The sequence below is a fragment of the Pteropus medius genome, unplaced genomic scaffold (assembly GCF_902729225.1).
Source record: "Pteropus medius unplaced genomic scaffold, Ma_sr-lr_union100, whole genome shotgun sequence".
Lineage (NCBI taxonomy): Eukaryota > Metazoa > Chordata > Mammalia > Chiroptera > Pteropodidae > Pteropus > Pteropus medius.
This window is the reverse complement of record NW_024354911.1, coordinates 16,059,896-16,082,988: the sequence shown is the minus strand read 5'-3', so window position 1 is coordinate 16,082,988 and position 23,093 is coordinate 16,059,896. Positions and strand designations below refer to the sequence as shown.

At 39.9% G+C, this 23,093-nt stretch overlaps 1 protein-coding gene across 1 annotated transcript in view; it reads left to right on the top strand.

The window, feature by feature from the left end:
- Positions 1 to 23,093, top strand: part of LOC120597848 (uncharacterized) — a 119,354-nt gene continuing 96,261 nt past the window's right edge. The window contains exons 1-5 of the mRNA XM_039856501.1: positions 1 to 175; positions 1,509 to 1,595; positions 3,821 to 3,964; positions 8,031 to 8,248; positions 17,088 to 18,059. Coding sequence (XP_039712435.1) covers positions 1 to 175; positions 1,509 to 1,595; positions 3,821 to 3,964; positions 8,031 to 8,248; positions 17,088 to 18,059 — 1,596 coding nt within the window. The remainder of the gene's footprint in view (positions 176 to 1,508; positions 1,596 to 3,820; positions 3,965 to 8,030; positions 8,249 to 17,087; positions 18,060 to 23,093) is intronic.

Sequence of the window (23,093 nt, the reverse complement as noted above, 5' to 3'; positions counted from 1 at the left end):
ATGAAAGCATGCGTGGGAGTCCTTGAGAGAAGCAGCAGGTCTGCCTCCTCTTTTGGGCTGCTATCACTTGGGAAGCTACCTGTCACCGCGATCCCCCAGCCTCATCTGGTGTCCTTGATGTCTGCTGGGGTCTCCTTCCCGTCACCGGCACTGAGCAGTTCGGGGCTCAGCCACGGTTTGGGCCGGCTCAGGATCTGTGCTGTAAACTCCCTACTTTCAGACCACGCTTTCTTTCCATGGCCACCCTTTACCCCAACTGTAGTCACCCAGGAGAGAGGCTTGGAACTTGGGTGGAGCTCGACTTGCCTTGGAGACTTAAGGTTCTTGCAGATCTGGTGTAGTTTTCTTTAAAATGCTTTCAATGATGTAGTCAGCTGGTGGATCCTACTCCTCACCCCAATGGCCTCCTCCAGCCAAATACCTTCCATTGTGAATTGCCGCTCTCCCCTGACCTTCTTGTGACCCTCCCCTCACACCCCACCCAAAGAAGTGATTTCAATAAATAAAGCACAGTGCTAGGGCTGAAGGTCAGTTTACACTGAGGCAGAAGCTTCTAAAACTCCTGCAGGTGCTGGAATGAGAATAAACCAGGCCGTCATCCCAAGAGATGGGAGAGGGAGGAGGAGAGGGTGAGAAGATATGAGGAGATGCTGTTAGGGTGTTAGGGTGGGAGGGGTGTGTCAGGAGCTCCGCCGAAGTCCAACGGACTACGAATTTGCTGGGGAACCCGGGCAGACCCTTGAGTTCTCAGTTTCCTTCTTTTCCAAATGAGGAGCTTGGACTCGATGCCCGGCTCCAGCAGCTGTCAATTATGAGAATAAAGCCTGGAGTGGCTGGAGTAGCAGCAAGGTCTGATGACCCCAACCAGGGGGAACTAGAACCCGTGTGAACCTAGGAAGGGAACCATATTGCAGCTCCTGGAGTTGCAAAGCGTCTCTCTATATGGGTCCGAAGACTCTGGGAGAACAGGTACCACGAAGAAGAGGTCCCTCCCTTGTGCTTTAGTTTTGTGGTCTGTTTCATGATAAACTTCTCTTTTTCACATCCTAGCATCTCCAAAGACAGCAAGCAGCAGGAGAGAGAGCAGAGCCTGTCTTCCAATCTCCAAGCCCAGGCAAAGCCTCCTTAGCTAGGAGGTGGCACAATGCTAGGTACACTCCCCTGGGCAGGATCTGAGGCTGAGAGTCTGAGATTTAGTCTTTCTCATTACACAAGCTCCAGCCTTGCCGTTGGCAAGAACAATAGGGTTTATGTTTAAGAGTATGGGATTTGGAATTGAATCCCATTTGGGTTCCACTCCGTACTCTGAGTCTCATTTTCTCAGCTGTAAAATGGGTATATTAGTACTATCTCACAACAGTTACATGTAGAGTAAGAGCACTAAATGGTAACAAAAATAAAGAGCATTTGCAGAACTCTGGGAGTCTGGGCACTGCAGGATACTGGAACACATAGTGGCATATACTGAGGACCTGCAATCTAGGCGCCCTCGCCCCTCCCCTTTACAGGTCTTTTGCAGGTGGTCACCAGCCTGGCCCCCTGGAAATCACTGTTCCTCCTGGCTACAGTGGGCAAGGAAGACGAAGTTCTCTGCGGTGAGTGAGCTCCTGGCATCTAGCTGGCCCACATCTTGGCATCCATCATGACTCTGCCTAGAATCTACTCCCAATCTCCCTGACCAGCGACCAGCGGGCCACCCTCTGTGATGGCAGAAGGAAAGCGCCACCCGCCACCCAAACAGGATGCAGACTGCATCAGGCACATGTTGAGGACCTTCTGGGGGAAAAGGCTCAAGACATGAAGAAATGAGAGGTCCGGAGCCTCTGGTTCCCTAGGCTGCACAGAATCCACTCAAGGCAGCAAGACAAATTGCCCTTCCCCCACCTTTTGGTGAGAGGAGGTTGGGCCGGCTCCAGGAGCCCATGGGAGGCTCCTTGGGACTCCCAAGGTGGTCTCTTCGACCCAGGTACACTAGTGGATCTGCTCTGTTGCCATGGCTATGGTGACCTCAGGCAAGACCTGGGGCCTGGATCCAGGAAACATCCCTGTTGGAAAGATGAGAGAAGTGCTTCTGGGCTTGCAGAAGGCCATTCCGCCCTCAGCACCTGAACTTTAGGAGCACTGAGATGAGAAAGGAGGACCCCCAATTCACCCAGACACTTTCTCCTTTCTCCCTCAGATCCCCTTCTCCCCTTCCCATGGACAGAGTTAGAAGAAACCACTTAGGACTCATTTGGAGAAATATTACTTAAGACATTTTCTAAAATCTTCAAAACTCAAGATGATATTGCAAGGAAGTTTTACTTGCTGAATTTTAGAATTATTTAATATATACTCCCCCTGCCTTAAGAAAAAAGTTTCTTCCTGTCTAAGTCCATCTGAAATGAAGCAAGCATGCTGGGCTTATGGTGGATCATTTACATAGTAAAGCTCCTGAATATCACCTTGCATGTACAGGAAAGCTCAGTGAAGTGCCAAGCTTCATTAAGACAGACAATACTGTACGTGAAAAGATCAAACCACAAAAGGGTTTCTTTCACCAGATATAGATCCATCTGCTGAGGTGAAGATTCATGATTTGATTAATCCCTCATACTGAGGAGGCTTGGGAAACGGATGTTTTGGGGTAAATCTCTGGGCTCACATGAACAATGACCCACAAATTTCAGACTAAGGATGGGCTAAGAAGGTTCTGTGTACAAGACTCTGATAAGTGTTTGATTTCTGCTTGACTTAGTAATCAGAACTAGGTGGATAAAACAAAATATTGCCATCACTGGACAACGGAAAAACACATCTTCAAGCTTATTATTTTTCCTTGGGTTGGTATTGGGGGAGGTGCATTTGGGTGAAGTAGGCTGGTACACAGAAGTTTCAGGCAGCCAGCAATCTCTGGCTAAATGCAGCTTCTGTTTTTACAGCTTACTTAGGGAGAGCTGTTAGTTTTTCTAAGGATAAACCGGGCATTGGTTCTCTAAGCTCAATGTTTAGGCTACAAAGCACATCCAACAGTCTTACATGTCTACCTTTAGAAAAGGAATGGTTCTGACTTCAAACTCAGCAAAATCTCTAGTGCATTACCATACTAGGAGAACACCTAAGCAAAGCCTTTTGAAAGTGTAAAATGTAATTGGAATGCTAAATACCAGCCACTACCTCCAAGAAAAATAAATCTTTAATTCTCAGGCAGGTATACCTGCTTTGGACCAGGCTTTTTGGTGTTATTTGTATCTTTCCTTTTCAAATGGATGATTTTACTAACAGAATTTCCTTTCTGCTCAATGCCTTCTCATTTTATCTTACTTTAAAAATCCTGAGATCAGGCCTGCACGCCAGACTTCTGAGGCACCCCAGGGAAGGGTGACGGCTGACTTCCCAGGGGTCCTTCCTGAAACCCATAAACTCAGATGTTAGAGTCACATCAGAGTTTAGGGGCTAGAGGGAAGTCTGGCATATGTTAATCAGGTCACTAAGGGGAAAGTAGGGTGAGCAGGCTGGGGAAAAGCAATGCCAGGGGAGGACCTTAAGGCAGGGAAGGTATTTGTTTGTTTCTGTGGATTAAAGCAGTACAAGCAACTTTGGGTAGTGGGCTTTGCTAGTTATTCTCTCTTATTCTTCTGAGCTCCGTCTTCTGCCCTGTCCTCTGCCCCAGAAGCCAATCTCTATGGACTGCATTGCCCAGTTTTTCTTGCTTTTGGACTTCTAACTGGATTTGGCCAATGTTGGGTAACGGTGCGGACCTGGAGGCCAGGAAGCTAGAGCAGTAGAAGTACTTATTCCTCTTGCTTTGTCCTTGCCTAACTGTGGTTTTGTCCTTTAGTGCCGCTTTGTGTCTGCAGCTCCTGTCAGGTGGCCCCTCTTCCCAGCTTTAGCTCTCACCACGCTCTGCTAACACCTCCTTTTTCACCCCTGCTCCTTGAGATGAAGGGTGGCAATACCTCCCTGTGGTTGCTAGAGCTTGAATGTTAGTTCCCTTTAGCCCCACCCATACCCATGTAAATAGTTCTCTCAATTCTCTCCATCCTCCCCCACTCCTCCAGTTAAACCCTTTTGAGCAAGCCTTTTATTTCCTGTGGGGTCCTAATTGATGAACAGAGGAATGAAGACTCACAGAAGCGGAATACGATGTCTTCAGTTCAGTAAATACGATGTCTTCAGTTCTTTCCAGTGTCATCCTCATGGTGTAACTCATCAAAAGGCTCTACTCCTTCCCTGTCATCATCTTGGAGTGCAGCTATGAAGGCTCTGGGGTTTCTGTGGTGGCTACTTTCTGCAGGCAAGGCTGCCTTTGAGTCTAGCAGGGGAGCAAACTAGGAGTCTATTGGCTTTAAATTCACCACTTTAATTTGCTGATTTGCATTTGCTATCACTGTTAAAGTAATTGATGTCAAAACCAAATATTGAAAATAACCGTTTTGTTTGTTTGTTTTTGTTTTTCGTTTTTTTTTACTTTGGTGAACTGACCTTTGCTATTGAGACTTTTGCTAGTGGTGAATTCTGTTAATATAACCAGACACTGAAGTAGGTCCAGTGATCAAGCGGCTCATGGGAAATGTTCATGTACATTCCCCAAGGCCTGAGGGTCTTTGACTTCCTCATCTCTCTAATATTAAGTCTAGAGCTCAGTTTCTCCCCACAGCTGTGTTCTGGAACAACTCAGTCTTGACTAATGTTAATCAGCGATATTATTTAGGTGAGTCCATCAGTGAGCACTCTTTATATGGCAGACACTTTGCTAGACACGGAGGATACTAAACTTAAGACAAGATTCTTGCCTCCCAATGATTAAAACACTGCTTCAATATCATTATTGCTAAATTTGCATACCGCTATAATTAGGAAAAGTTAATAAAAGTAGAATTTCTAGGTCAAAAGACAAGCAGGTGTTTAAGACTTTTGAGACATTTTGCTACATAACATCTAGCAAAGTGGGGACAGAAATCTATGAGTGATCCTATTTCCTTACTCCCATTCATGTATTCTATTACTAACCTTGTAATGTGGCAAAAATTGCATACCATTGTTTTTAATTTGCATTTCTGACATTACCACTGAAGTTGAATATTTTTATATTTCCATTGACCATAAATACTTCTTTTGGGAACTAACTGCCTGTTCACATCTTCTTTAGCCAATTAAAAATTTGACTGCTTGTCTATTTCTTACTCAAAGAATATTGATTCCATGTCTGCCATAAATACTGTGAATTTTTCTCCAGGTTTTTGTTTGCATTTTAATTTTATTTATAAACTCATAGATGTTTTAAGAATATAATATTTCAATTGATAGTTTCTGCCTTTTATGGTTTGATGCTTACAAGTATTATCTACATCTGCTACTCTTATGTATAACAAAATTTTTCATCCAGTTGTAATTTATTTTGGTGCATAATATGAAGTGAAGATATAACTTTAATTGTTTCTTTTCCAAATAGTTAGAACTTTGGGCAGGCCCTAATTGTGAGGGACCTTGAATTCTCTTTGGAGAACATTGTTTGGAATTTGTTGTGAGGATACTGTTGAGGTATAGAAGCTGAATATTACATCAGATCTTCCTTTACTTGCTATGTGGTAAACCAATAGGAGGTTCTAAAACTAGATGACAAGATGACTGGTAGGTGGTGATTTGAGTGATAGAAACTAGATGATATCATAGTGTTTTTTTAATGATTGCTTGAGTAATTTTATGCTGCTCTTTTAAGATGCCACCAAAAATATTAACATTTTCATGCGAAGGCATTAGAAAGCAACAATGAATTTGAAATGCCTTTAGAACAGTAACTACTATTCCTCCTCTTTCATTTCTTTTTCTCTTTCCTTTCATTTTTCTTTCCTTTCTTCCTCCCTCCCATCATCCCCTCCCTCCCTTTCTTTTCTTTCTTTTTCGTTTCTCTCTCTCTCTCTCTCTTTTTTCTTTTTTCTTTTTGGTGAAGGTAGACCCAGAATAGAATTCCTAGCACAGAATTGATTAGTAGTTGGGGGACTCAAGGTAAATCCTTTAGATATCAGTCCCTATCTATAAAATGAAGCTAATAGTATCTACCTCTTTGGTGGTATGATATGATATGGCTATCTGAATACTTAGTTACCATTTTTTATTATAAAAGTATTAATGAACAATATTTACCATTTAAATTGTTTCCTGACCATATGATAGTCATTGAATTTTCACATTTTTCCAGTTTAGGAACATGGCGTACATGTTATTATTGTGCAGCCTCCAGGATGCTACCAAGAACAATTAGTCGCTTCCTAATTAGCACTTTGGTTATTTGCTCATTATTTTAATTAGCATGGAAAAGTAGTTTACTTATTATCTGAAGGGGTTACTCCCACACTGAGAGTGAAGCTGCTCTCATGGAGCTCCCATAGGGCGGTGGGATGTGATGTAGGTGCCGTGAAACCTCAGGAGTGGCAGGTCTTTCTCTGTAGAATCCATTTCATCTTGTGAGCATTCAGTAACCATTTTTGAGCTCATTATGATAAGGAGTAAAGCAACAGACCTTCAAGAGAAGAGTAGTATCTCCATTTTACAGATGAGGTTGCAGAAACCCAGAGAGGAAAGTGACTTGCCCATGTGGCAAAGCTAGGTGTCACTATCTGGCCTTTCGTGCCTTTAGAGCAAGAGCTTCCCTCAGGAAGGCCTGAGAGCACCCATCTCCACAGTTGGGCTGCTCTGAGGCCCAGCACCAGTGGATTGTGCAGCACAGAGCATTCTTTTATTTTGGACTTCCGAAAAGTGTGTTGTCCTCTTCCAGCATTTGGGGTCTAATGGAGGACTTACAGAGGGTTTTACCTGCCACTTCCTGATCTCATTTACTAGTTGCCCGAGTACTTTAGAGAGGCAGAGAGAGTTTGGTAGAGTAGAGGGGTATAAAATAAACCTTCAAGTGCCTGCTAGGTGCCAGATATTGAGCAAAGAACTATGATCTACACTATTTGAGCTGTTTTTTCTCTGTCCTTTTAAACAATGGTGAAATATAACATAGCGAAATGAACAAAACAGAAAACAAGGTTTATCACAAAGAACTCAAGTAGCCATCACCAAGGTTAAAAAAATAGAACAGCACTAGCACTCCAAGACTCCTCCTGTGCTGCCCACTCACTCACTATCACCTTCCTCCCTCCAAAGACAACTACTATCTTGATCGTTATGGTTATTACTTTCTCATGTTTATTTGTCACACATCCAGTGAGCACGCATCCATAAGCGCTATGGTTTTTTCTGGCTAGGGTTGTAAACTGTATGTGAATGGAATGGTATAGTATGTACTTCCTTGTGTCTGGCTTCTTAGCTCAGCATCGTATTTGTTACAGATTCATCTACCTCGATTCCCACAGATAAAGTTTATTCATTTCCTTCATGCATAGTATTACATTTTATGAATATACCACAATCAATTTATGCATCCTACTTTTAATGGTTGTTTGGTTACCAATTTTTAGTTATTGTGAATGAAACTACTGTGAATATACATGTTTCTCGGTGCACACGTGAATGCATTTCTATTAGGAGTAGAATTGCTGGGTCATGGAGTATGTGTATATTCAACTTTAACAGATAATGCCGATGATTGCTTCCTATAACCATTCTTATCTTGGAATCAGAAACTCTGAAGGTGGCCGAATATGGTTATTTTGATAGGAACTCTCCCGAACCTCATACTCTTGATTTCAAGATTCTCTTTACTGAGTAGTCTCTAGATGCAGAGCATGGAAAGTAACTCCTTGAAATGTAGTTAACTGGCATGTAATACAGACTTAACTTTTTTTTTTTTTTAAAGAAAAGCTTTAACTCTCGTGGTCCAGCCTTTTTCGTTTAAATGTAAGAATTTAAAGTGTGCCAAGAAAGCAGTTGGTTAAACTGGAAAAAACTGGAGGATCAAGGAGGCTTCAGTCCAGGAGGCTCTTTGAGACCAGCCTCTTCACCCCTGAGAGATGAGGCCGCGCGGCCGGGGTTTGGGCTCTGAGTCCGAGGCGGCACCGGAGCTGGTTCCCCCAGGGAGAAACGCTGAGGATGGGTGCCCGCAGCGCGGAGGGACCCGTCGGGCCAGGGGCCAGCGGCGGCGGCCTTGGCGGCGGAGGACTCGAGGCTTGTTGCTGGGCGACGGAGCGCGCTCCTCCTTTCGACCGAGCGCTGGGGTCCCAGCCCGCCTCTCTGCCGGCGAAAAGCGGTTGGATACTCGGCCCAGCCGCGGCAGTGCCAACCTTCACCAAGTGAAAGCGAGAAGAGGCGTCCCCGGAGGCAGGTGAGAGGAGGACGCGGCCTGGGGTGCGGGTAACTTCTGGGAAGGAGAGGCTGGGATATTTGGGCGGAGCGATAGTCTCCTCTGTTCCGCCCCTCTAAATCCACTCAAATCTTAGCGAAAATCTGGGCTGAAAATGGGCTGGGATTGGAGAAGAAATTGGGGCTGGAGTAGGTAGAGGCTGGGCTGCTGTCGGGACTGGGGCTGGAGAGCATGGGTTGAGGAAGAACTGGGAACAGTGAAAACCTGGTGGAAGGGAAAAATAGGTAGATGTGACGACCGGGCTGTGGAGAAAGGAAAAGGGCTTTGGAAGGCAAAAGAGGGGTAGGAATCCAGGGGCTGCGGGGAGGGTGAAAAGGTCACAGTGGAGGGAATTTAATTTCCAATTCCTTTTTTTCTGCTATCCTTTGAAAGGACCTGGTTGTTTTAGGCAAACCTTCAACATTATTAGGTGACCTCTCTCCCCCACTGAGGTCAGTGTGTCTAATTTCAGAATAGGGAGCTGTTTCCTGAGTGTGGCCCTAAAACTCTTTGGTGGGCAGTGGCACGCTGTAGGCTCAACGTAGGAATTATTTGTCATGGAAGACAAATCCACACATCCACAATGAAACTATTGTGGACTACCATTGCAGTAGTTTAAAGGAGTTCAACAGTTCTTATTTCAACATGCAAATATAAAAATTTAACAAATTGTTTTTTTCTCCCTATTTACAACTCTATAGAGTTATAATTACATCCAATAAACTGTACAGAATATATAGTTTGTATCATGTGCAGGTGTACATTTTGATAAATTTTGACAGATGTATACATCTTTGGAACAATTACTGCAAAGATAAGTGAACCTTTTCATTTCTCTGTCCCCTTTGCTGTCCAACTCTGCTCTCATCTCCTACCACCCCCAACCAACTACTGTTCTGCTGTGTGACACCGGAGAATACGTAACATTTTCTAGAAGTTTATATAAATGGAAGTATACAATATATACTTTTTTTGTGTCTGGCTTCCTTTACTCAGCATAATGATTTGCCAGACCTTTGCCTTGATTACTGTTGATTAATAGTAAGTTTTGAAATTGGGTAGTTACTGTAAGTCCTTTAGCTTTCTCTTTTCAAAAATCACTTTAACTATTTTAAGTCATTTGAATTCGTGTATACATTTTAGAATTAGCTTATAATTTCTATGAAAAAAGCCTGTTAGAATTTTGATTGGGATTGCATGGGACCTATAGATCTATCTATTTGGGGAGAATTGCCATTTTAACAATATTGAGTCTTCCAGTTTACAAATGTGGTTCGTAATAATTTTTGTAGGTCTTGAATGTCTCTTAGCAATGTTTTGTAATTTTCAGCATAGAGGTTTTGGACATCTTCTGTTAGATTAATTTCTAGGTATTTTACTTGGGGGGGGGCATTTTTCAATCGTTTGGTGCTAGTATATAAAAATACAATTGATTTTGTATGTTAACCTTGTATTCTACAACCTTGATAATTCACTTATTAGCATTAGTAATTGTTTAGTAGATTTATTGGGATTTTTGACCTAAAAATTATGTCATCTGTAAATAAGGACAGTTTTCTTTTCCTTTTCAACCTTTATTCCTTTTGCTTGCCATATCGTGATGGCTAGGCCCTCCAGTACAGTGTTGAATAGATGTGGTAAGAGTTGAGGCATTTTGCCTAATTTTCAATTTTCGGGGGAAAACAAAAATACAATGTTAGCTGTAAGGTTTTTTTTGTAAATTCTTTTAGATTGTGGATTTTCCCTCATCCAGTCATGTTCCCTATAATTCATAGTTTGCCCACAGTTATTTATTTATTTATCATCATGAATGGGCATTGGATTTTATTAAGTGATTTTCCACTATCTACTGAAATGATCATTTTGATCCTCCTATATTCTGTTAATATTGTGAGTTATATTGATTTTAAAATGTTAAATCAATTTTGCAGCCCTGGGATAAGTTCTATAGGATCAGGATATATTATTATTTTTCAAATATATTTTTTGTTTTGATATGCTAACATTTTATTAAAGATTTTTGCATCTATGTTCATGAGGTATATTAGTAAGTATTTTCCTTTTTTAAAAAAAATTTGCTTTGTCTGGTTTGGTATTAGGGTTACAAGTCTCAGAATATGGGTTCCTTCCTCTATTTTCTGAAAACATTCGTGTAAGATTTGGTGTTATTTCTTTCTTGAGTGTTTGAGAGAAACATCTGGGCCTGAAAGTTGTTTTGTCGTAAGATTTTTGGCAATGAATAAGTTTATTTAACATAGGACTATTCAGATTTTCTGTTTTCTGTATTAATTTTGATAAGTTGCAATCAGGGATTTTCCCATTTCATCTAAATTGTTGAATTTGTTGGCATAAATTTTATTATATTCTCTTATTATCTTTTAATATCTTTAGGATCTGTAGTGAAAATTCTTTTCAATTCCTGATATTGGCGATTCTTGTTCTCTTTTATTCTTGAACAGTCTAGCTAGGGGTTTTAAATATTTTGTTGATATTTTTCAAAGAACCAGCTATTAGCTTTGTTAATTTTCTCAATTTTTCTGTTTTCTGTTTTGATTGATTTATGTTCTTATACTTATGTCTTTCTATTTACTTTGGGTATACTTTACCCCTCCTTTTCTAGATTCTTAAGGTGGAAACTTAAGTTATTGATTTTAGACCTATCTTCTTTTTGATTTAAGCATTTAAGCTGTACTTTTCCTTCTAAGCACTGCTTTAGCTGCACCCCCACATTCTGATATGTTGTATTTACATTATTAAGTCTAAAATATTTTCTAAGATTTAATAATATTTTTTGTATTCCATTTTATTATCTATTGACTTTTTAGTTACATTTCTTTGTATTACTATTAAAAATTATTTCTGTAGGAATTACAATATACATCATTAATATTTCAAAGTCTAGAGTTTATATTGAACTAGTTTACATAAAATGCCAAAACCTGCAACTGTAGTTTCCTTATCCATCCCCATCCCAGTCTTTTGGTTGTTGTATGTATCACAGCTATGTATACAAACACCCTACAAAACAAGGATGTAATTTTTTACACTATTTTAAAAACAAAATAAAAAATGGTTTATAAAACTTACCCAGATAGTTGCCATTTCTGATCTTTTTCATTCATTCCTAAAGATTCATTTTTCCTCTGGTACAATTTCTTTTAGCCTGAAAACTTTAGCATTTCTCGTACTTCTAGTCTGCTGGTAATACTCTTATAGTTTCCTGTATCTGAATATGTTTTCATTTTGCCTTCATTTTTAAAAGAATATTCTTGCTAGATATATAATTCTGAGTTGACAGATTTTTTGTTTTGTTTTGTTTTTGACTTAGCATGCTACAAATCTAATTTTACTGTATTTTGGTATTCAATGGGAAGTCAATAGTCATTTAGATTATATCCTGAAGATTGTGAAAGTTTTCCCTACATATAATGTGTTGTTTTTCTCTGTATACTTTCAGTATTTTTATCTTTGTCTTTGGTTTCCAGCAGCTTAAATATGGTTTTTGTTGACTTCTTCCTACTTGGAATGTACTGAGCTTCTTGAGTCTATAAATTTTTGTATTTCTCCAAATTTGGGATGTTCTCAGACATCATTTCTTCAAATATTTCTTTTTCAGCCCATTCTCCCTTATCCTTTTGGGATATTGATTACCCATATGTTAGAACTTTTAATACTGTCTTACAGGACTCTGAGGCTGTTTTGTTTTTAAGCTTTCTCTCTTTTAAATATTGGATAATTTCTGTTGATTTATCTTTTAGTTTACTGACATCTCCATTCTGCTAGTCAGATTTTTACTGAAAATATCATATTTTTTAGATATAAAAATTCTATTTTTTTATTTTTATTTTTGTTAAGATTTTCCTTTTTTTTTATGCACCTGGCACCACCTGGTCCTGCTAGGTGATATCCCATCCAAGTACTAACTTGCCCTGACCCTGCTTAGCTTCCGAGATCAGATGGGATTGGGCGTGTTCAGGGTGGCATGGCCATAAACAAGATATTCTTTTTAGTTATCTTTAGTATATTTTCTTTTACTTCATTGAGCATCGTTATAATAGCTGCCTTAAAGTCCTTGTTTAATAATTTCAACATCTGGGTCATCTCTGGACTGGAATCCATTTTCTTTGCCCTTGAGAATGATCAGATTTTCCTGGATCATTTTATGCCTAGTATTTTTCTGTTATATCCTGGACATCATGAATGTTTTGTTGTGTATACTCTGGGTTCTGTTATACTCCTGTGAAGAATGTTGATATTTTTCATTTAGCTGGCTGTTCACCAGATTAGATTCACTGTAAGCTTTATCTTACTCTATGATTGGAGGCTACATTCAGCTAAATCTCAGTTCAGCTCTTTAAGCTTTTGCTGTATTGCTTTGAGTTTGCTCCATGTGTACATGGTTCAGAGGTCAGTCTAGGCTTGTGTGGGGTTTAGGCACAGAACTAGGGGATTACTTTCTTTGACTCTCTCCCCTCTGGGGTTTTTCTCTCACTCCTCAGTGGTGATTGTTGCCTGGCACTTTTCTCTGATTCTTATGGCCAGAATGATAAAGGGCTTTCATTAAGATTTTTGTGGGCTTCTGAATAGTTTAGAAATTTTTTTTTTCTGAGCTTGAAAACAACTTTTCTCTATTTTCTATATCATTTTTAACCAGCACAATATGCATTATTTACTATTATTGGTATTAGTATCATTGATATTATTAGGAAGGATTAAAGGTGGCAAAACCGGTATTATAGAAAGTCTGGAAACATATAGAAAATGTTACTGTTATCCCATTTTCTTAGCAAAATTGCTAAAATGTTTTTATATTTCTTTTTAGACTTTAAAAAAATAAATTATAATCAGTGCATAAACATCTCATCGATATTTCAAAAACAAATACTGTTTTCAGAATATATATATATATATTTGTAATGTTGATGATTTTACTAGATGAGATGGATTATCCTTGGGCTTAGACACTTCTTTTTGAATTTTAGTGCTGTGCTTTGGAAGTTGTGTGAAGTTCAGGAAGTGAATTGAGATGATATTAAGCCATGGACCTAAGAGAATCTAAATCTTGTTCTTAATCGGTTACCCTCCCCATGGAGGTGCCCATGACCACATAGAGGAGGTCAAGGCCAGGTAATTCATATAACCACATGGGGCTTGGCTCCATTCCCAATGTAGTACTCTGATAATCCATTCCCAGCATATTACTATGTAAACTAGGCCTACTGTATGAAGAACTCATACCCCTGTGTGAAGTATTCATGTAGCTTGGAACCAAGTCATCTGGTGGTCTGCTCTATTTGTTTCTACTTTAGTTAGAATCTAGAGCAGAGTTTTGGATCTTCTGTTCCAACAAGAAGAGCAACCACAACTGCAAGAACCAGAGAGCAACCTGTTCCAGAGTCTGAAGCATGAACACAGGTAGTCTTCCCTGGGCATTTAGCCATTTTTGGCCAGGGAGCTTCCTCTTTATATCTGACCAGACCTGTGGGAGAGGAGAGAAGCTTGGCTCTTGGCTTTTCTGACTACCTCATGGCTTAGGCATTGAACCTCTTCGTAGAGCAGGATGGTAAAGGCACAGAGTTCCAGTAATTAGGAAAGTAGAGGAGAATGAAATTACTGTTCAAGTTGCAAAGATTTCCAGCACATTCTGTCCCATTTTAAAGTGTAGGGTAAACTTAATCAACCTGGGTTGCGAACAGCAGGCTTTGACACCTTACGTAGATTAATACTTTCTCCTTTTAGGATGGCTACATTATTTTTCCTTGAGTATCTCCAAACCAGAACTAGTGTCTTTCTTTTAATAAATTACTACCAAGAAAAACAAAACATGTTATTTTCTTATGAGAGTGGATGTTTAAAAATTATTTTACATATTTAGCAGTGTTGAGGGGTAGGCAAGGGAAATAAAGGCACCAAGATTTGATGGATTGGCCCATTTAGCATTGGAATACCACTACTTTGAAAACACAATAGAAGTTCTTGTCAGACTTATAAATTCTATTTCCTATTGGTTTATTTTTACATATAAAAAGCAACTTTCCTATGAAGAACTCAAGGGAGAAGTGTTAAACAATGAACATTTGTTAAACTTCAATAGCAAACTAAGGGCCTGGGAGAAGTTGGGAAGGGAATACAAAGCAGGAACTAAGAAACAAAAGGGAAGTGCTCTTGGGAGAGTCAAGTCAGATTCTCATCAGGTATTAATGTGTTTCTGGTCTGTGCTCTGTTCCAGGTTCTATCTTTTAGTCTTTTGTAGGAAGAAATGCAGATGCTGTCAGTATGAACATATTACCACCTGTGCAAACAATAACAGCCAAATCATGATGAGCAGGATTACATAGCATTTTTAAATAAGGAAACTTCCTTACAGCCTTTAGAAATAATTTCTAATGTTCATATACTATGGCCTGGAAAAGAGGCAAAAGATTATTATTTTCACTTTCTGATATGAAATCTTGCACTTTTTAATATGAAATCTTGTTACAGATGGAATTGACTTGTCTAAGGTCAGGTCATTGGTGGAGCTGTGCAGAGAAACAAAGCCTGCCGATTTCCAGATGAGAACTCTATCATGCATGGGGTCTTGGGTTCGAGAACTAGCGGGGGGTGTTTTGGGGATTAAAAGTAATATGACCTGTCTAAAGACTAAATAGAATGTTTTCTTCATATTGCACATACTACATGATAAATGAAATCTAATTGTAAGAATAATTCTTTTATGAGTTTATATAAAGAAATTCAACCAAGAAATGTGCATAGATGGTAAGCAAAGAGATGCAGTATAATAAAAAAAACTATTTTCTACATTAAAGTCTTAAATCCATTGTATTTTGGAGCATGGCATAAATTGAAGTGTAATTCCTCCCCATCCCCGCCATTTGCCTCAGCACAACTTATTAATAATTCTGATTTTATCAACAATTTAATGCCATCTTTATAATATAGGCTATATTATTCTTAATTCTTTTGCTCACTCAGTCTATATGTTCATTCTCCCAGCAGTGTTTCAGTTTTAATTTTCATATCTATATAATTTTTAATCATTTTGTGAGACAAGTGCTCCCTCCTTTCCTTTTTACAACATTTTGGCTAATCTACCCTGTTTATTATTTCAAATGAATTCAGAATTACTTTTCAAAGTTCAAAATAACATTTTTAGATTTTGATTATGATGGCATTAAACCAATACTGTATTTTGGGAAGATGTGATAAAATTAAAAGATTTGGTCTTCTCACCAAGGAACATTAACTGTCTCTATTTAGTCGAGTCTTCTATGTTCTTCAGTAATATTTAAAAAATTTATTTATGCAATTTCAGTACTCTTTTTGGTTATGCTTATTCTAAGATACTCTTAAATAAATTATAAATTTTACATAATGGAATTTTACCATTATACTTTTTATGGGTCATTTTGAGATAAAGGAATTTATTGTTTTTTGTATAAATTTTTAAAATTTATACAATTTTAAGTTGTTATAATTGTTATAATTCTAAATAGTTTTCAGTGTTTAGGTTTTCTAGGTAGATAATCATACTTGCAAAGATATGATATTCCCCAATGATGATATTCCCCAGGTGTCTTGCTTTATTATTTTATTTTCCAAGAACTTTGGTGTTGGGTTTTCTAAAAAATAAATTAGTTTTTCTAATTCATTATTTTTTTGCTTTCATATTGTTTTACCCTTATTCTTGAAACTTTCCTCCTCCTGGCTTCTGTGGAACTCTCTTCTCATTTTCCTGACTCTCTGTTGCTCTTGCGCATCCTACCTCCCACAGATGAGGATGCCAAAGAATCTGTCATTGGCCCTTGTCTACTTATATTTCCTGTCCTGGCTTTTGGTAGGGGCTTCAGAGCTCTCAAATCTCAGAATCCTTTAATTACCATAGATCACTGGCCCTGCTGAATAGCAGAAGGTTTTTTTTTAATTGTGATAATACACATAAAATTTACCATTAAACCATTTTTAAGTGTACAATTCAGTGAATAGTAGAAGCTTTATTATGCACTTGGTTATGACCAAGACTTTATGAAGGTGATTCAATGTTCCTGTTTTATGAAGGTGCTTTAATCGCTCTCTTTTATTCCTAATCATTGACTAGATCCTGTCAGTTTTACCTTGCTATGTTTCTATTTTCACTCTGCTGGGTTACCAAGGCCAGGCCTAAGGCTCAGGCTATGGATACTCTTATTTCCCTTCCCTTCCTTATTCTTTCTCTCCCTCAATATTAATATCCCCCAAGCACCAGATCTTATTAAGCCACTTCTCTGTTAAAAGTTTTTGAATGGTTTCTAGTAGCCCACAGAAAAAGTACTAACACTTGTCATACAGGCCTCATGATTTCACTACCCTGCAGCTGATCACCCATCTTCTTTCATACCACTCAGATGTAGCTAAGATGACTCATCGAGAGAAGTGGGTTGGATAAGGGATGGAGACACCTTGGCTTAGCTGGAGAAGGAAGTGAAAAGTGCTGTTCTGCCAGGATTACTTTAGCTTTTCTGTGCCTGTGCATACTATGGTCTCTGTTGCCTGGAAGCAGGACGCTAAATTATAGTCAAAAGAAAGGTTAAAATAAATCCAATAGGGGTTTCGTAAACGCCCACCATGAAAAAAGTTTTACAGAAGGTTTTAAAGGTTTTTCATGGTTCTTGTGAAAAGGTCAGTAGTTGGTTTTAAATGATCTAAGCTAATACTATCCACTCGTGCCTCAGAGAGCACAGTGAGCGTTCTACCATGAGAAGCCTTTTTGAGTTGGAATTTTCTCCACACGTTTTGGGACATACATATTAGTATATTTTTGTTCCCCCTCCCCCCCCCACAGGACAAATTCGTCAAAATGTCCACGAGTTCGAAGCACTTTGGACTGAAATACAAAGAAGAATTGTACATCTTTAAAGAACTTGAGAAGGTTCGCCGGGAGACTAAAAAGGATTTTCTCCTATTCAAGCAGAAGTTGGCCTCCAAGCCGGCTGTAGATGAAGTCCCAGTCTTCCGACTGCAGGCCCCTGGCCCTGCCGGGCCTGGGGAGGACGGAGACGTTTCCTGCGCTGGACCCCAGACGCCATCAGGGACCCCTCGGGCTATAGGCCCTGCGACCGCCGCTGCGGCCCTCCTGCAGCAGGCGCCCCAAGTCGCAACGCGCTCCTCGGGCCCGAGAGAGGGGGCCGCTCCCGGGAAGACGCGGCCGTTCCGCCCCCAGGACTTCTACTTGAGGAGCTCCGCGTTCCTCCGGCACCGGCCCCACAAGAAGCCGCCCGTCATTGCCACCAGGGCAGGCACGTCCAGACCCGTGGTCCTGAGGCCGCCGCCTGCACCGAGGGAGAAGCCCGGGGCGCTCTGGGGTCGGTGGAGCCCGCGACCCCTGGGCCTCAAGCGCGCCCTCGAACCGGCCCCGGCCCCGGCCCGCGGCCGTGACGCGCAGCCGGAGCCGACTCGGCCCGCAGAGACCCTCAAGGCCAGGGAGGGGAAGGGCAGCTCCGTCTCCAGCGAAGAGGGCGACGCGGAGGCGGCCCTCCTGCGGAGGAGAGTGAGGATTCGCACCCACTTTCTGCGGGAGGGCGCGGCCAGCGAGCCTCGGGAAATGGGGTCGTTTTCCAAAGCCGACCGGGAGATGGTCCAGCCGAGCGACGGGCGCGAGGCCGCCTGGCAGGCCTCGCCGCCTGTGCGAATGATCCCGAAGTCCATCGAGGAGATCATCGCCTCGCTGCAGTCCGAGGCCCAGCTGGCCTCCGACCAGACTATAAAAGAGCTCATACAGAGTGTCCTCGGCCAGAACTACGACATTAAGATGGAAGTAGGTGAACCAGGAGAGTTATAGTTCTCCTGGGTAACTGCAACATTAGTGTACATACATGAAATATTTCAGTGCATACGGAGTGTTATAAGCTAGAAAAAACACTGGGGTGTTATTCAAGTTCTTTGAATTTTGAATTTGACTTTTCCATCAAGGAAGGGTATCCTCTTTTCAAAGGGGAAGCAGTCGAGAGGTTATTTTTAAAAACTAGTAATACATCATTAGTAACCTTTCCTTTCAAAGCCTTTGTGATTATTTAGTATTGAAGTAACAGATGTTTCCTATGAAAAAGTCTTTTTCTGCTACCGCTTAGCATTATTAGTGACTTTATATCCTAAGACGATCAATGAGTTACCATTAAAAAGTTGAATTTATAAGTTCTGTAATGTTTTTTTATAAAAACAATCCTCAAAATATTTTTAGAAAATTTACTTCTAGGCCTTCCCAATTATAGGGATTATAAGTGATTCTTGTGTGCCAAGCGCCACAGGACACAGTTTATGTACATTTTTGTCCCAACGACACCCCATCAGGTGGATACTGTTAAGAGCCCCATTTTACATAGGAGGCTTCCTAGTGCTTGGCTTAGCTGAGATTCTACCCCAGGCAATTACAACCCAGAGACTAGACTAGAATCGTGCCAGGTCCACGCATTTGTTGATCGTCATCTGTCCCTGGCAGGGAGCAAAGCTAGATAGGGTAATAGTTTAAGATACTGTGCCCATGATATAAACTTTGCTCTGGTAGGGACATTCAAAACAAAAATAATAAGGGAATCTGAGTCCTACGCAGAAAGTGCGGGGTGGGATTGGGGAGAAAAAGAGAAAAAAAGAGACAGTCTTTTTTTGAGAATGGCAATAACAATGATAGTAAGAGAGAAGATTCCGCTGTTCTTAGTTGCAGTGCCAAACCTCTTGTTAATCTTTAAAATAGTTTCAGCCCCGGAATATACTCTTGACTGTGATTTAAGGAATGTGATCATAAAGCCCATTAGGGAAACAAAAATATGTAAGGACAAGAGTCCCCAGTGTCATCTTTGACCTAATGTTTGTCAACAAGGTAGGACAAATGTTTTCTATTAAAACCCACACCTCCCCACAGTTGCTGAGCAAGATTAGTGTGACTGCTTCATCCGTTTCAAAATAGGTATTTCTAATTAGGGTTCTGTGGGTCTAATAGAAAAAAAATCAAGTATGCGCATTGAAGAGCCTTAACAGAGAGAACAAAGGCCTTGGTGCCTGCTCCTGTGATAAAGAACTCTATGACATAGTCAAGGTACTTGATATGAAGAGGGGCCTGTATTAGAAACTGGCTTGGAGGTCCTGTGTAGGTGGAGAAAATTACACTTTCAGAGCAAAGGTCCATGATAGAGAGCATATTTTGAGGGATTCAAATAGGACAGAATATAAGAAGGGAGAATATCAAATGGCAAATGAACACTGGACAGTGAATTCTGTTCTTTATGCTATTCCTTTTCTCTTGTGTATATATATCTTTTTGTGTTTCAGTTACCTGCATTGTTTTATGTAGGAGAGTGGACTGGAGCAGTAGTCAGGAACCAGGGGCACAAGCCCTGTGTTACAAGACTTGACCACTATCAAATGCCTTAGTCCCATCCCTGCCTTCCATTATAAATTGATTTTTAGTGTAGCCTAGATTTAATTCTCGCTTTAAAAATTTTTCTTTCCCCTGCCCCAACAATTCCAGAAGATGGAGCTTTGCATAATTTTGGATAAAAGTGGTTTCAGAAGGTTTTATTAGGGCGAAAAGGTAACAATGGAGAAGTGGTTGAAATGGCTCTGGCTGGGTAGGCGAGAGATAGCAATAAAAATGCAAGTGTAAAAGTGGTCTAAATTGTGATTTAAAAAGTTCTTAAGATTAGAATAAGGATATTTGTTTTAAACATTTGGAGTTTATATAAACAACGTTCTCTCCAGGATAAGTAAGAAATATGGTTCTTCACTTGAGACATCTTAACTTAGAGCTGCACTGCAGTCTCTAGAGGGAAAGGAAAAAGATAAGACAACCTCTGCAGGGTGTGTTGTCTCTTTTTAGAGCTTGAGTAAGGCCACTGCAGACCTAGCATTCAGAGTTCCATAAATAATTACATAGGCCAATAGATGCTCAGAATACTTGAAGATGAAATTTAGCTATCAAATAAATGTAGGTCAGACATGCTAAACCAGGGTTTCCCAACCTTGGCCCTATTGACATTTTGGGTTGGATAATTCTTCATTGTGGGTGGCTGTCCTGTGAACTGTAGAATGTTTAGAATTATTCCTGGCCTCTACCCACTAGATCCCAGTAGCACAATCCTCTACTCCCCTCTACGCCAGAAGTCATGACAGTAAAATATCTCTAGATGTTGCCAAATGAGACCCTAGGGAGAAGGGCAAAATTGCTGCCTTCATCCCCCCACCCGGTTGAGAACCACTGGCCTAAACAATATGCATACACTATAGCAGGAATGTTAGAAATGTTGTAAGGTCCTATGTTTATTGTTCTGAGGAATTCAATATTATCACTCACAAAATAGAGTCTGCTTATATGAGACTGGAGTTCAGAGACTACCTTCTGGATGTTAATTGAAGATGAAGGAGCCAGCCCATCCTTGCTTATTTCATGTGTAATTGTTTTTGGTCATACAACTAAAAAAAAAAAAAAATGGTAAAATAATGGCTCAACATGACTTAGGTAAGAGGGAATTCATGTTTCAAGGTCTCTTATGATCAAATAATGTATAGTTTGTAAGAAAATATTATTTCATAAAACTTATTCTGCTTTTACTTTAGGGAAGATGAAACAGATGTACTTTTCCATATTCCTTCTGCTAAGTACAATTAAATACTAACCCTGGACATTATATATAAGACAAACATGAGAAGACTCCAAAAGTTGGAGGGAAGGACCTGACAATAAAGATGCTACACACCCTCTCTCCCTTTGTGTCCCTGAAGGCCATGTGGGGAACAATAACGAGACACTCCTATTCCTCCCAACTAGAATGGTGTCAATAGAGGCCTAATGGGAGCCAGAACCCCTACTACCACCAACTATACAAGGAGGCCCACACCTCCAGTGCCAGCAGAGCCTAAGTTGGGAACATGGACTACTGCCTCTACCTGACAGTAAGGAGGCAGCTCCTGCCCTCCCCGACTACCCCTACTAGAGCAGTATCTGAGGAAGCCAGCTAAGACAAAGTTTAAATAAGATCCAGACTCTCGTTGTCTAATACGCAAAATGTTCAGGTTTCAATGCAAAATCACTTGACATACTAAGAACTAGGAACATCTTGATTCGAAAGAAAAAAAAAGACAATTAATAGATGCTAACATTGAGATGACAGAGATGTTAGAATTATGTGACAAAGATGTTAAAGTAGTTCTCAAAAAATACTTCAGTGAGCAATTATGAGCACACTTGAAACAATGAAAAAATAGTGTCAGCAGAGAAATAGAAAGTCTTAGGAAAGAGACAGAAGATATAAAACAACAACTGAAATAAAAACTCAATAGATGGTTCAACAGCTGAATGGAGAGGACAGAGGAAAGAATCAGTGAAACTGAAGATGGAACAATACAACTTAATCTGACTAACAGAGAGACAGACAGAAAAAAAAAATGAATAGAGCCTCAGGAACCTGGACTATAACAAAAGATCTTTATGTCATTAAAGTCCTGGAAGCTGAGTGAACCCCAAACCAAAGAAACCTGAAGGAATCTGTACTAAAAAACATAGTAGTCAAACTTTGGATTTTAAAGGAAAAGAAAAAAATTTGAAAACAGTGAGAGAGAATGTGTTAACATGTGAAAACAACTTGAATAACAGTGGGTTTCTCATTAGAAACTATAGAGGCCAGAAAGAATGGGCACATCATTTTTCAAGTGCTGAAAGGAAAGAACTGTCTAGCCAGAATTCTATATCTAGTGAAATTATCCTTTAGGAATGAAATGGAAATCAAGATGTCAGATGAAGGAAAGCTAAGAGAATTTGTCACTAGCAGCCCTACCTTAAAAGAATGGTGAAAGGAAGTTCTCTAAACAGAAACAAAACAAAACAAAGCAAATAGAAAAAAGGACTCATGAGACACTGTGAAGGAAGAACTCAATAAAAATTATGGCTAAATACAATAGAGTTTTCTTCTCCTCTTGAGCTTTCTAAATTGTATTTGATGAACATAGGGATACATATGTCTATTGAATTAGTATTTTGGATTTCTAGGGATTGATACTCAGCAGTGGAATTGCTGGTTCATAAGGTAGTTCTATTTTTAAGGTAGTTCTCTGTACTGTTTTTCATAGTGGCTGCACCATTTTGCACAGTGCAGGAAGGTTCCTGTTCCTCCACAGCCTCACCAGCACTTGTTTGTTGATTTATTGATGATAGCCATTCTGACAGGTGTAAGGTGATATCTCATGGTGGTTTTAATTCACATTTCCGTGATGATTAGTGACGTTGAGCATCTTTTTATATGTCTATTGGCCATCTGTATGTTCTCTTTGGAGAAATGTCTATTCAAGTCCTCTGCCCATTAATTGGATTGTTTGGTTTGTTTTGGTGTTGAGTTGTATGAGTTTTTAAAATCAATTTTGCATATTAACTCCTTATCAGATGTATCATTGGTGAATACCTTCTCCCATTCAGTAGGTTGTCTTTTCATTTTGTTGACGGTTTATGTTCACTGCAGCAGTGTTTACAGTAGCCAAGGTATGGAAGCAATTGATAGGCAATTGGATAAAGAAGATGTGGTACATATATACAGTGGAATATTACTCAGCCATAAAAAATGAAATCTTACCATTTGCAAAAACATAGATGGACCTAGAAAGTATTATGCTAAGTGAAATAAATCAAACAGAGAAAGACAAATACCACGTGGTCTCATTTATATATGGACTCTGAAGAACAAAATTAATTAACGAACAAAGCAGAAACAGACTCATAGATACAGAGAACAAATGGATAGTTGCTAGATGAGAGGGGGTTGGGAAGGCTGGATGAAAATGGCGAAGGGATTAAGAAGTACAAACTGGT